Here is a 13,731-nt window from a genome sequence, read left to right as displayed (position 1 = left end):
AAGCAGTGTCCCTGCCCTCCACCATCACTCGACACACCGAAAACTAAATTGGGCAATGGCTATATCTGTCCAGGTCATCTATCAATGCTAACGACCGTGTCTGTCTGTCCCCCACCCCACACACACACACACACACACACACACACACACACACACACACACACACACACACACACACACACACACACACACACACACACACACACACACACACAGAGCATCAAACTAGGTCAGTTGGAAACTTTCAATAGATGTATTTCTTAACTTCTCAGTCAGTCACTGAAGTCTGAATGCTAACAGGAATTTCTGTCGCCTACACCTATTTCCACCGCGAAATTGGGCCATTAGGCCGACTATCGGGAGCGCTGTCGCAATATCGACGACGCAGCAGTGATGAGGGTTTGATGGAAAGATGACGCGACCTGCTGGCCGAGTAGAGAACTGCAGCCTTGACACAATGCTTTCACAGACCAACAACACACGGACACAACTCAGACTATTGCATATGGATATCTAAATGCAGGAAATATGTCATTTATTCCATGTGGGTGTTTTATTGCTAACACGTCGGTCTCTATCTCGTTTCTATATCGAAGCACTTATAAAATTCTCTACAGCCTTTAATCTGTATCTCTTGTTTCTATATTGTAGCACTTAAAAAGCAGTTGCTTTGCTTATTTGGAAGTTGCATGTAAATGATTCTCGCTCTTTTCAGGGGGGCTTATCTCCATCGTCGAATGCACTTACAGTAAGTAAAAGTACTGTAACGTCAAAGTATTGGCTCATTTTATGTGGCCCTCCTTTACAATGGGTTGCGATCTTGTCACTCAAGACATCATTGACTAGTCGGAGAGACAGAGAGGTGGAGACACACAGATCTCCATGGTAACGTAGCCTTAAGGCTCCTAGCGGGGTCACCCCCCCAGCAGTGTGTAAATGTCACACCTCCGGGCAGGAAGTAAGCTACACACATACCACCTATAGTAGACCCCCCATAGTGGACCCTCTCCTCCTACTGTTACACAATCAGAACGCCCACGCAAATACACACACAGACACACACAAGGATTTGTGCAACCTTTTTGTTCCTACCCTTATTACTGCACATCCATTTGTTTATTTAGAAGATGCCGTACTCCAAAGTACACTCATTTCAAGAAGGAACTGGATATCACTATGGTTTAGTGATATACAGGCTAGGGCTGTGGACATGGTAGGGGGAATCAAACCTAGTGCCTTTCACAACCATGTCCTATTCCTCAGGGTGTGAGCTCCATCACTGCTCAGCACCATCACCTGAAACTCTCACAAAGCACGTCAAATGACAGCTGAGATCTACATGATTATAACAATGCTTTTTATCAATCACACACTTTTCATATCACAAAGTCTTGGTTACCAATGTGCTCGTTTTAATGTACACAACATGATACACAGATTAAAGAGTTACATCATTTTCAAACATGGGTTTTAATGGTAAATAACATTCAGCTCCTCTTGGTATTTAGACACAGGTTTGATTACGTTGCACTGCAGGGATAAGGGAACAAGATTTAGACTCTTCTATCCCTAACAACAAATACGATTAACCAGAATCAGAAACGCATTATACTTCCTCAGAAATAAAAGTAGAAACCAAAATCCCTATGGCCATTTCCCTGAAGTATGAATATATATTTGGTCAGTTGCTACAGCACATTGCCTGGCATGACATTTGCACAAAAAAAGTCTTTAGTTGCAAATAATCCATTGAATCAGCAGTGCAGTGGGCGTGAACCAACACAACAGGGAGAAAGTTGGACTTTCTGTTCTGGATATGAGTGGGATGTCTGAATGATGGTGGATCATCTCTTATTTTCGCGGTGTATTCGTGTGGTTTTAGCGCCAACGTTGGCCAATGTGGAGCCATCTTGAGGTCACTTTGATTCTGAAAAAACAAACAAATAAATGGTTAGGATCAATTTGAATCTGTTAAATGACAATTCACTGTTGAAATGAGAAGGCCTACACACTCACACACACAATGGGAGAATTCTGTATTTCTCTATAACATACAAATAACATACAGATAAAAAAGGCCATTTAATGTTAAAATCCAGATATCCCGAGTCAGTGATTTGCATTAAACATGTTATGTACTGTACACAGTAGGCATTATACATTATAGTTGTATACAATGAAATGTAAGTGTTTTATGAATTGTCTTTTAAGTAGCCTACTGGCTGCATTGTAATATTGTCAATGAACAAACTTGTACTGTCGTGTACTAGACTGATAAAATACCTGTATTTCAGCTGTATATCAGACAGCTAAACAAAGGAAAGATAAGGGCCCACTAAGTGTCCAATTACTGTCCCCTCCTCCCTTAGACTCAGTCGGGAGCCGCACCTCCAGGTTAATTCATTGCCATAGCAACGTTAACAGTTAAGACATCACTAATCAAACATGAGTCGTGCGGTTGCGATGATGGAAACTCTGATTGACTGAAGGGAAGCTGGCGAATGATCGCATGGTTCTCACAGACAGGTGTGGTCTCCTTTAAGAGAGCGTTGTGTTCCTCCCCAAGGGGCGATCGTGAGCATCAGGCTCACGATCAGTTCCCCCCGGGGAATGGGCATTATCAATCACCATGTCCTCAGGTACACACACACACACACACACACACACACACACACACACACACACACACACACACACACACACACACACACACACACACACACACACCTAAGATTATCGGCTGTTCAAAGTATCCGCCAGCCCAAATATAAACATTTGTACAGTATACTTGGACACGTAGCCTACGCCTATTGTTTTTGACTCGTGTGTGTGTGTGTGTGTGTGTGTGTGTGTGTGTGTGTGTGTGTGTGTGTGTGTGTGTGTGTGTGTGTGTGTGTTTCCGTGCGTGTGTCGCGTCTTACCTCGGGCCACCGAGCCGATCTCAGGCATCATCGCGTTAGGGTCCGTGGGAATCCCCACATACACTCCGCCGTAGTTGCTGAAACACACACACACACACACACACACACACACACACACACACACCTGGTTTCATGGTTTTTCCACCACGCCACTGCAAAGAATGATATATAGGCCTATACATTTATAACGTACATCTTCCTCTCATCTTCCTCCTCCTCCACCGGCTCCTCTTGCCTGTTTGCACTTTTGACAACACACACACACAGTTAGTCTCATTGCTTTTATAAATGACAAGTAGTGCATTTGATTTGACAGAAGAGTGAATGATGGGCTACGTACGCGTCTCTCTTCTCTTCCACTTGGCCTGCGGGGGACAAGCAATTATCATTGACACACTTCACACAACTCAATTATCATCAAGGGGGAACATTTATTCTCATTGTCATCGCCAATCAGCAAATGTATAAGCAATCAAAATACCGTTAGGTAATAAGCAGTGTGTACTTTACACAAAATAATTCTTTGGTTATGTTGGACTGATTGTCAGCACCGGGAGCGTGCGTGCAGCGGGAGCGTGCGTGCATGTTCACACGCTGACGGAGGCCCGAACAGAGCCGCGCTCCCAGGGCGGCAAAGTGCTGAGTGCAGGGAAACATTAAACACAAAACCGCTGAAGGCACGGCTTTAATTTTAATTGCCGTCTAGGAAATATATATCTGCCTATGTACAGAGCATTTCCAAATATAATAGGCTACATCACCCCTTCTTGACGTTTTAAACCTATGGCAGGCCTGAGTTTTTCCCAAATGTTGTATTAAAAATAGGTTAACGACGCAAGCACGGGGCCAAGTCTACTTCGCGCGCGCACGCGCGCACACACACACGCCTACCTTGACTGGGTTTGGTCGGCAAGGAATTTCCACAGCCCATTTCACATCTGCCCTCTCTGTGTTGTCGCGATGGAGTCTCGGAGCCACGAACAGAGAGCACAGTTGGTCAAAATATACCGAGGTTCAACAAACAAAAACCAAAACAAAAGGCGAGCTGAGAAACGCAGACAGGCGTCGGGTGAGAGTCGCGACTCCAGGTGTAGCCGAGCCGAGCGAAGGGGAGGACAGGTGTGCTGTGAGAGACTGCTGACTGCGGCGGCAGCCACTTTCCACGCAGTCAGTCTTCCTGCGGGAGTAATTAAGGCGTGCAGGGCTCAGGATAGGTGGGGCTCTGGGTGGAGAGGAGGAAAATATAGGGGAGATCTGGAGGAGAGTTATGGGCAGGCGAAGAGAAGTGTATTCGAGGGGAGGGCGAATGGGGTCACGGATACACTCTCATGAGACTTTTTTTTTTTTGTCATCTGAGCTCTAAAGTTGATGTGAATTTCAAGGCTGGGCACACGTTTTTTTTGTTTACAGATAAAACTACAAAACAGTTAATTGATAATCAACCCATAAGAACCCAAAACATTAGGGTTAGGAGACACATGTTGCTAGATTAATAAATCTGATTTCCAATATTAGCCACAACGGCGGTAGAAACGTCTAAGAGACACCTGCACATAAATGGATTTACCTGTGAGAATGTCATTTGACCTAACAGTGACTTGAGCCAATAGTTTGTGTTCATATGCTGGTCGCCTGATAACATGCGATTTGACAAACTCCAATTTACTTTAACAGATAATGTCTCGGCAGATGAGATACTCTGCTCATTTGTAAAATAACTGAATAGATAGAGAGTTGGGCGTTGATTTCCTCTGCACCACAAACAAAAACCAATAACACAGATGTGAAAGTACAGTTTGGGTCTGAAAACGTTTTATTGAGTGGAAAAAAGAGAATACTTTGTACACAGTGTGCTAGCAGGAGAGGGGGGGGGGGGGGGCTGGTCTCAGGACGCTGCTGCTATGGTGACGACCTCTGACCTGCCACTGCTCTGATCTACACAGGACACATGGAGGGAGCCGTCCCTGGAACACACACACATGCACATTATTGGAAAACTTCTAGACAATATACACATGATACAATCGATAGATATTTGACAGTGAATTATGAAAAAAACAGCACTTTGTTGTGTATATTCACAATTACATCCAGAGAATGAATTGCATTTCGACGCCGAAGGAGGTGGATTTTCCACCAAGTGCTACTACTCTATGAACAGAAGCAGCAGCAGTACCTTTTCATGGTCAACACCGTGTCGATGTCGTGGTTCTCCTCCTTGGGCTCCAGGTCTCGGAGGACGATCTGCAGGCCAGTAAGCACCAGTTAGAGGGCAGGGGATAATCAGGCCACTAGCTAGTCATCGCCTCTCTATAAACATTCATTCCTAACATTGGGTTGGACTTTTACAACAACAAAACTGTCTCGGAGCCCTGCTACCGTCCCATCGTTCCCTACGGGCAGCGTTGCTCCTTAATAATTGCAGATAAAGTTTGACGTCAATTTCAATATCCTTCCAACTATCTTGATGAATTTCCGAGGTTAAACTGAAAAAAAACAACAACCTGGCATTAAAACTACTGTGTGATAATACTAATAATAATGCAAATACTACGTCCTGAATCGTTTAAAACTTGACACCGTATCGAACGTGGAGATCATCTCCAGGACGTAACCGTCTCTGTGCCTGCTCTTCTCGCAGCATCGCGGTCTAAACCCGTCCCACCCGGACCCAGTACCCTGGAACAGACGTGAGATGAGAGGACCGGGGTCCTGGTGCCTACCCGGGCCAGAGTCTGGGGCTGCAGCGCCACCCGCTGGTACAGCTCCACGCAGAGGGAGGACAGCGTGCCCGGGCCCTGCAGGGTGTGCAGGCGGCGGGCCGGGAGGGGCGTGCCCGACGGCAGCAGCACGTTGAACACCTCGGCGCCTGATTCGTCCTGCTCCTGTGGTCGTGCGATCGTCGGGCCAATCGAAGGACGCGAAACAGAGTTGACGTGAGTTGATTGGCTTAGACTAGCCGCCCACTTTCCTAGCATAAAGTGTTGCGTTCTGGTAACGTTTTAACTCGTGGCGCGGTCTTCATATATACCAGCTTGACATACAGACCGAATCACACTTAAAAATATTCCTTTTTGAACAAAGATGCATTTTCCGTTCCCAGTTTGACTTTACATAATTTTGCACAGAAGCGTTAATTAAAGCCTTCACCTTTGCACAGATAAGAAAGCAGATGAAGTGTTTACAATTGTATGGCTTATGCCGTGTTATTCCTATTTCTCTGCAGTGACACCGATAAAACTACATAGTGAGCAGGAATATTGAAGCTTTAGTGTAAAGCATCTTAAACTGTCCCGTATTATACCACCAGGTGCGAGTGTGATTAGCCATTACGACAATCTGCCTCTTCTGACATCACAAGTGGGCGTGTCCACCTAGGTGAACACGCCCACTTGAGATGTCACCAAAAACAGAGGAAGAGGCAGATTTTCAAAACGGCTCGTAACGGCTAATCACACTCAGACCTGGCGGTATAATGAGGGACCTTTAAAAGGAGGCAGATAAGAGGTAGGCCTGTTGCTCTACGCTGGCTACAGGTGCGCACACACACAGACAAACACACACACACACACACACACACAGACACACACACGCCCCGGCTGGCGTACCTTGACCAGGATGTCGGCGGAGCACACCTCCACGGCCACCGACTCGTCGTCGGGGCAGGGGCCGTCCTTGCCCGCCAGCAGCCCCGCCTCCAGGGCGGCGCCCACGGCGATGACCTCGTCCGGGGGGGTGGAGCACAGCTGCTCCACGTCGGGGAACATGTCTTGGATCAGCTTCTGGAGGCGCGGGATCCGGGCCGAGCCGCCGCACAGCACCACCTGGTGGTCAACACGTGCCACCGCGGTTAGATGTTGGCACTGCACGCTAGGTACGTTAAAGGGCATTACACACGCGCGAGGTACGTTAACATTTACATTAAGGGCATTTAGGGGACGCTTTTATCCAAAGCGACTCCAGCCTCGTCGGGAGCGGTTAGGGTGAGGCGTCTCGCTCAGGGACACCCCGACACTCGGCTAGGAGGCGCCGGGGATCGAACCGGCAACCTTCCGGTTACCAGCCAACCCGCTCTACCTCCTGAGCTGAGCCGAAAGGCCTCTACACACGCATACACATACACATGTTGGGTGCTTTAAAGGGCACCACACACACGTGAGGTATGTTAGAGCGCACTACACACTGAAATGCTATCAAAAGGTGTAGTATCAGAATGGTAGTCGTTCCGACACACAAACACACACACACACGCTGTACCTGGCTGAAGTCTGCGGCGGATAGCCCCACCGTCTCCAGCAGGGTTTTGATTGGCTGGATGCTCTTGCTGAGCAGGGACGAGCAGAGCTGCTCAAAACGAGCTCTGTGGACACAAGACACACATTGGTTGGTTGGGAGCCACAGGTAACACATATGGAACCGTCTAGCCACCTGGTCTAGAGGGTCAGGAGGACCCACCTGACCCTCCATTTAGGGTCCTGTTCTCGTGTCAACACAAACTATGTTGACACACTCGTTGTTTTTTTTCATCCAACACATTTTTGGCTGATATCGGGCAATGTGTACGAGTGAGTGATACAGAAAAAAAAGGAGGTAAAAATGCTCAAGTTTATGACGGTTATGAAATTGTTAATTGTTTTGCCAACAAAAAAAGTAGGAGTAAAATAAGTTGGAGACAAACAAGGCAAAGACAAGGAAAAACATTAAGAGAAGTACATGAAGGAGGTGCACTGAGGGGGGGGGCTGGGGGGCGTCACCTGGAGACGTTGCAGTCAAAGTCCATGCCGTCGTGGAGGGAGTCCACGAAGCAGTTGGCCGAGGTCAGGGAGGAGAGGGAGTGCTTGGCGTGGTCCGCTCCGTTGGTCAGCTTCATCATGGCCCGCGCGTTCTTACTGATGTCCTGCTTGAAGGACCTGCGGGCCGAGCACAACCACTGAGTAAAAAGGTCCACGGGTGGCGTTGACGGTGAGGCAGACTTGCTGACTAACCCTTAGTCTTGGGTTTGACGCAATATCGTTTTTTTCAAAGCCCACTGGCTGCCATAGTCAAGTCAATTGTATTTGCATAATCCTTAACAACAGTCTCTCAACAGGCTTCCCTAGCCCGCTTTACACAACACTCCCGTAACCCCAAGCTCCACTGAAGACATGGAAAAACTCTGAGCCCTAAGCACTGACACCGGAAAAGTTTGGAAAGTTTGTTTTTGGATACAGGATATTAGTGAGCGGGTAGGGGTCATCTTGCACAAACGATTGCCTACAGGTAGACCGGCAACTAGAATCCAAACGCCTGGATATGCTTTCTGAAACATCGTGGCCCTTTGTCGCAGTTTAAGGGAGTTGGTCTGGATATGGTTGTGAACTGTTTTGATTCATCACAATACTTTGACCAATAAAATCGCAGATTATATCCAGCCTGTGACAGTGGGTCACATGACACTCATCCCTCCTCCAAAGCGTCCACTAACGATTCATTTCACGTCTTTTCAAAAGACATTCTTTAAAAATCGAAACGTTCGAACATTTCACTCATCTCCAACACAAAGTGGCATTCCTCATTCCCCCGCCGTGGCGTACCCCTCCGCTCACCGTTTGAACTCGGCGGCGAGGTGCAGGGCCAGGGCGTCGGTGTAGCTCTCCCCGCCCACGCTGTGGTCCGTCAGCGTGTCCAGCACCCGGAACATCCCGCCGTTCACCTGCAGCGCCGTCACGCTCAGGGACGTGCCGCCCAGCTTGTAGACCAGCACGTGGCTGGAGGGGTTGGAGACATGGGAGCCCGTTTTAAAGAGGACGGACGCTTAAAGCTGGATCGATGATGTGGAGATGGTGCAATCTAAAACATGCCCTTTCGTTCGTGTCGATAATTACCTCATGACCGAAATGTAGCATACACGATCAATGTTTACATCAACTGTCAATGTTTACATTTACGAGTTAACATTACTACTCAGTTTTATAAATTGTATTTTTCCAAATTCGTAAATGTTTGTGTAGGCGCAATTATTATAACTGTCCTCTACTTCTGCGCCGACACTCACATTTCCCATATATCAATACAGATGATCATCTCAACAAGTGCATGTGTAAAGATCACTCTTCTTCTTTGGTCAACACGGCGTGGGTGAAGGCCTACCTCTTCCCAGAGGGGAACTCCTGCCCGATGTTGTACGCCAACAGGGCGGCAGAAGGTTCATGGATCAGCCTCAGCACGTTGAAGCCTGCCGCCTCCGCCGCCTCCCTGCAGGACGTGAAGGAAAACCATTACACTGGCTTCTCCATTTTGCCATTTAGCAAACAGGTAATATACAAAGCAAAGGACAGGGACTTCATATACGGGTCGTTAAGGCGCATCTTGCTCGAGGATGCCTGCAGGTGAGGCTGTGTACATTTGGGGGATCGGGCCCTGAAGCTTTTACCTGGGAGCATATGATAATGCTGATGACTTATGCTGCCTTCACGTGCTATGGAAAAGATGATCCTTTCCATTTGTGAACTGGAAATTACGAGTGCGTTGTGTTCGAGTGCTTTTGTTGTTGTAGTGAAATGAAACACGGCGGAACCACAGATCCTGACCTGTTACTGTTGAAAGGGTCAAAGGTAATCTCATCTCGGCAGCTCGTGTATCAAAATATTCCATGAGCTCTCCAGTGGAAATGACGACGTGAGGGGGGTATTCATCTGCAATTTTCACGTCGGCTTTTGGTATTCACCATCATTTCCATAGCACGTGAAGGCACCATTAACATACCTTAAGGCGGTCTTCTGGGCCTGGGAGAACTCAAAAGGCACAGTGATGACGGCGTCCGTGACGTCAGAGCCCAGCGCCGACTGAGCCGTTTCTGTGGGGAAGAGGAGGGGAAGGGACATACGGTCGATCGTAAGCGTTCAGAGAGAGAGAGAGAGAGAGAGAGAGAGAGAGAGAGAGAGAGAGAGAGAGAGGACGTTATTTCACCTCTCATCTTTTCGAGGACCAGCTTGGCGACGGCGTCGGGCGTGACCAGTTTGGTCTGCTCTCCGGCGGTGATCTCGTAGTACAGCTTCTCCCCCTTGCTCACCACCTGGGACCACGACGCTTTGGTTAGCCTCGGCGTCACACGACACACACAGATGATGTTCACGACATATGGCGGTAGATAAGAGAGAGATACTCACAGGACATTTACTCTCTGCTTTGTGGGCGTTTGTCTCAGGGTCTGCCGAGCTGTCCATAAAGAGAAGACGCCACAGGGGGAAAATGTGAAATCAAATCGCGGTGCGATGGGACATACACATATGTATGTAGAACCTATATGAATTGAATATACATGAACTCACGTTCTGCCCAACAACTGTTTGACTTTGACCACAGTGTTGGTGGCATTGCGGACTCGCCCTTGCTTTGCTGCAATGCCGACAATCTATAGGAGGAGGGGGGGGGGGGAGGAATCATTGAACCGCCCGATTGCACATTTTAACAAATAAGACACATTGATTGAATACATGTGGACGTAAGGGGGCATGGTGGGGGTCGTACCTGCTCTGTCTCCCTGTACGCCACCACAGAGGGGGTGACTCTGTCCCCGGCATCATTGGCGATCACATCCGCCCGCCCATCCTAGAGAGAAGAAAAATCAAAGAAGATGAGAAGAAAAAGGTGGGTTCAAGAGTTTGGCGGCTTGGCTCACAGTCTCATTCCTCCTGATCACACAGAGTCTCTGTAGTGTAAAAGAAGAACTACAGTGGAGCTAGCAGCTAACCGCTGACGTGAGGCGCCACTCTAGCTAGCCCACAATACCGACACGTGTGCCCGATTTCCGAACACCAAACGCGGGATTAGTAGTTTAAAAACATCATGCGAACACTTTTCACAACTTTCCAAATATTCTCAAACCTTAAATATCGCCACGCAAGCACATGTGTAACCAAAGTGGACTCCGATGGCAGCCATGCTTAGAGATTTTTCCGGCGATGCTGTGCTGCTATGTGGTAGCCGGTTCTTGCTTCCGGGTGGTCCGTCCAATCAGAGAGAGACGAGGTCGCCTCCGCCAATCAGATGCTCCAGGACGCTCAGCGGCTCCGTCCAATTGGATTCTATTCCTGGTCGAGTGAAAAAGCGCTCATCGCGTTATAAATAGAATTGGAGCCGCTTCCTTTGCGTGTTGCGGTGTACTCCCAAAACGCTACAGTGAATTTCTCGGGGTTTATTATTTGTTTGGACTGTAGTTGTACTTATTATATATATAGAGATGATGTTCTGTCTTGCCATTGTGCTTCTGCTAAGAGCTGTTTCAGTTTCTCCGGCAGGCGACTGTGAAGGTTAGCCCCTCAAAAAGCATGTGCGTGAACAAAGTTATTAATAGGTTATTGTGCACAAGCTGGAACTAATGTCAGGCGCAGTGAACGCCTCACAAAAACACAGGATTGCAATCGTGAAAAGAAAAAAAAAGTTGTTACCACAAGTGCTACCGTCTGATCTTATTAAAAGCAATAACAATACTTTCTCTAGTGTGTGTGGGCTTTCTGCAACGAGTATACGGCTCCCTGTTGTCCACTCACCAAGACCTCAGTCCTGCGTTGGTGGAGGAAGAGCTAGTGAGTGCGTGCGCTGAGGTCCAGGGAAAAGAGTCAAGACTGGTGAGAAAAGACACACAGCGAATGCCCGACATCATATCTCCATCATCTGGGGAGGATCCGGGGATGGGAGCGGCTCTGGTTCTGTGAAATTCTGATCAGGCCGCCGTGGTTATCAGAGTCGTCTGGGTAGAACTGTATGTTTTGAGTTTCATATCGCATGTTGCACAGGACATGACTATAGGGAGATACTACAAAAGTGTATTTAGATAAATACACTTAGTGACCCACTAAGATAGTGACCCACAAAAATATTAGTTTTTGACGTTCAGCTCAGTTTAATTTTTTGTAAGATATCGCAAAGATTGTAAAGACTTAAATATTTGCATCGTAGGCCTATAGCAAAATAGGCATAAGAATGTAGGGACACCTGGTCCTTCAAGCGACAGTGTTAGGCCATGTATCGATGTTAAAGTCTCGAAACACGTTGTGTTTTGTTTGTGTGTGTCGTCCTAGTAGTGCTATTACCTGGGGGCCAGCAGCGATGCAGCGACCCGCGTCACAGCGTCCGTGGCCCGGCCTCTGGCCTCCCACGTGCCGGTGGACAAGATCTGCCAGCGGCTCGGCAGCACCGACAAACAGATATGTGAACTGAAATATGGTAATTTCCTGTCGGAAGCGAAGCAAGCCACCGCAACTCAAAGCATGGCATTCTTGCAAATATTGAGCAACAGACAATTCAGTCGTGGTGGATTTTTTCTTAACTCCCACTTGACTATGGCAGCCAGTGGGCTTTGAAAGAACTATATTGTGTAGAACACAAGACGACCATTGTTACCCCATCTCATCACATAATCATGACTATGAATGACTAACTCCGGGGTTATAAATAACTGGATTGATTAATTGCAATGTGTCATCATATCTTTGAGGGGGCATCGCCAATCATGATAGTAACCTATCCTTGTGTCACATAAACCCTAAGCCTTTACCAGCCGAGTGAACATCTTTCCCGACAGCGATATATAGCCTATTGTTGTTTCTCTTTCTTCTGACAAATGGATTGTAAGTCGCTTTGGATAAAATAGTCTCCTTAATGCCCCCCCCCCCCCCTCACCGCACACTTGTTAAGACAGCCCTCTCCCCCTCTCCCCATGACCCGTCACTAGTCCACTTACCGGCTCTCTCTTGGTCCTCCGCAGAGCAGCAGCTGTGGGACCTGAGCAGCGCAGGGCTGCTGTCGCTCCGCGTGGCCGAGCTGAAGAGGGTGCTGTCGTCCTGGGGAGAGGAGTGCCGTGGCTGCCTGGAGAAACATGAGTTTGTGGATCTGATCCAGGAGAAGGCCCAGCACCACCAACATGATCAACATGAACACCACACGGGCCTGTGATCCAGGGACAGGGGCGAACTGTGTCGAAATGTGATACAAACTACAAAGTCCACATGAATGAAAAGTTGAATGCACAATATTGTGCACATGCACAATGGTGTCTTGCCCAGCCTGACAGTACAGCAACCTATCTTATACAGTTGAGTTTATGGTCAGAAGACATCACAATTATCAATGAATGACAATCTTAATAAATCAAGAAGAGTTGTGTTATAGAACTGATTATGTGTACTTATCAATAAACACACTTAAATAATTTGAAAATGATTATTTAAACGCAGACTTAAAAATAAGAATACAACTTCAGACTTATTGGTGGTCTCCTCCAACTGTGAATAAGACCAGACTTGGCGGTAGCGTGTGTGAGTATTGGTTGCATATAAAGAAGCGTTTGACAATGTTAATTTTTTTGGTGGTTCATCTGATTGTTTATTTCACTTCTCCAGTACAATCCAGTCTGAGTCCAGTTACAATTTTTACTCATCTACAAATAAAAGTATATATAGTATACATCAAATTGCACATACTTCCCGTTTGTAGGCTATATTATATACCCTGTATATAATGCATGAAGCACATGATTCAGCATGAAAAATAACTTGGCATAACACACAAGTTAACATTAGAGTTTTAAAATTGAATTAATAAAGATAAAAAAGTTCCATCTGACATAGATATAAAAAGAGGCATTTGCCTCACACTTTTACAAGTTAGATTTGAAATGATTCACCAACTCTCAATTGACAATAAATCCAAATGGTTAAAAGAAACACAATAATAAACGTAGTAATGCGATACAGTTGATACTCCAACACAATCCAATTCTGGGATTTGCAGTTTGAATAGACAATGATGCACAATCTTAAGGATTGTG

The 13,731-nt window shown here is 47.0% G+C and overlaps 2 protein-coding genes across 3 annotated transcripts; one reads left to right on the top strand and one right to left on the bottom strand.

Moving 5' to 3' along the window:
* Positions 1 to 4,735: 4,735 nt before the first annotated feature.
* On the bottom strand, positions 4,736 to 12,789 carry hspa14 (heat shock protein 14). Of its 2 annotated transcripts, none has more exons than XM_084486219.1 (17): positions 12,646 to 12,789; positions 11,996 to 12,118; positions 11,453 to 11,621; positions 10,788 to 10,993; positions 10,431 to 10,511; positions 10,232 to 10,314; positions 10,070 to 10,118; positions 9,870 to 9,975; positions 9,666 to 9,756; positions 9,051 to 9,155; positions 8,507 to 8,668; positions 7,676 to 7,831; positions 7,179 to 7,281; positions 6,530 to 6,745; positions 5,645 to 5,806; positions 5,098 to 5,165; positions 4,736 to 4,885 (listed from the first exon to the last, which is right to left on the bottom strand). In XM_084486219.1, exons 4-17 carry the CDS (start codon positions 10,842 to 10,844, stop codon positions 4,807 to 4,809), a joined length of 1,518 nt encoding a protein of 505 aa, XP_084342345.1. In that variant the 5' UTR covers positions 10,845 to 10,993; positions 11,453 to 11,621; positions 11,996 to 12,118; positions 12,646 to 12,789; the 3' UTR covers positions 4,736 to 4,806. The 2 variants fall into 2 exon arrangements, with proteins under 2 accessions (XP_084342345.1, XP_084342346.1); XM_084486220.1 differs by having other exon boundaries at positions 11,996 to 12,078.
* On the top strand, positions 11,004 to 13,550 carry cdnf (cerebral dopamine neurotrophic factor). The gene is made up of 4 exons (XM_084486221.1): positions 11,004 to 11,212; positions 11,403 to 11,530; positions 11,987 to 12,128; positions 12,670 to 13,550. Exons 1-4 carry the CDS (start codon positions 11,143 to 11,145, stop codon positions 12,855 to 12,857), a joined length of 528 nt encoding a protein of 175 aa, XP_084342347.1. The 5' UTR covers positions 11,004 to 11,142; the 3' UTR covers positions 12,858 to 13,550.
* Positions 13,551 to 13,731: the final 181 nt, after the last annotated feature.

The sequence above is a fragment of the Micromesistius poutassou genome (genome assembly GCF_964030765.1).
Source record: "Micromesistius poutassou genome assembly, chromosome: 22".
Classification (NCBI taxonomy): Eukaryota; Metazoa; Chordata; class Actinopteri; order Gadiformes; family Gadidae; genus Micromesistius; species Micromesistius poutassou.
Note: the sequence above shows the minus strand (reverse complement) of the source record. Positions and strands in the feature narration are given on the sequence as shown.

Excerpts from the sequence above, each read along its gene's own strand:
- hspa14 (XM_084486219.1), bottom strand. The coding sequence starts at position 10,844 with ATGGCTGCCATCGGAGTCCACTTTGGTTACACATGTGCTTGCGTGGCG. Across the intron at positions 10,315-10,430 it reads CGTACAGGGAGACAGAGCAG|ATTGTCGGCATTGCAGCAAA; the intron begins GTACGACCCCCA and ends CTCCTCCTATAG. Across the intron at positions 9,976-10,069 it reads AAGCAGAGAGTAAATGTCCT|GTGGTGAGCAAGGGGGAGAA; the intron begins GTGAGTATCTCT and ends TCGTGGTCCCAG.
- cdnf (XM_084486221.1), top strand. The coding sequence starts at position 11,143 with ATGATGTTCTGTCTTGCCATTGTGCTTCTGCTAAGAGCTGTTTCAGTT. Across the intron at positions 11,213-11,402 it reads TCCGGCAGGCGACTGTGAAG|TGTGTGTGGGCTTTCTGCAA; the intron begins GTTAGCCCCTCA and ends TACTTTCTCTAG. Across the intron at positions 11,531-11,986 it reads AGGGAAAAGAGTCAAGACTG|TGCTATTACCTGGGGGCCAG; the intron begins GTGAGAAAAGAC and ends TCGTCCTAGTAG.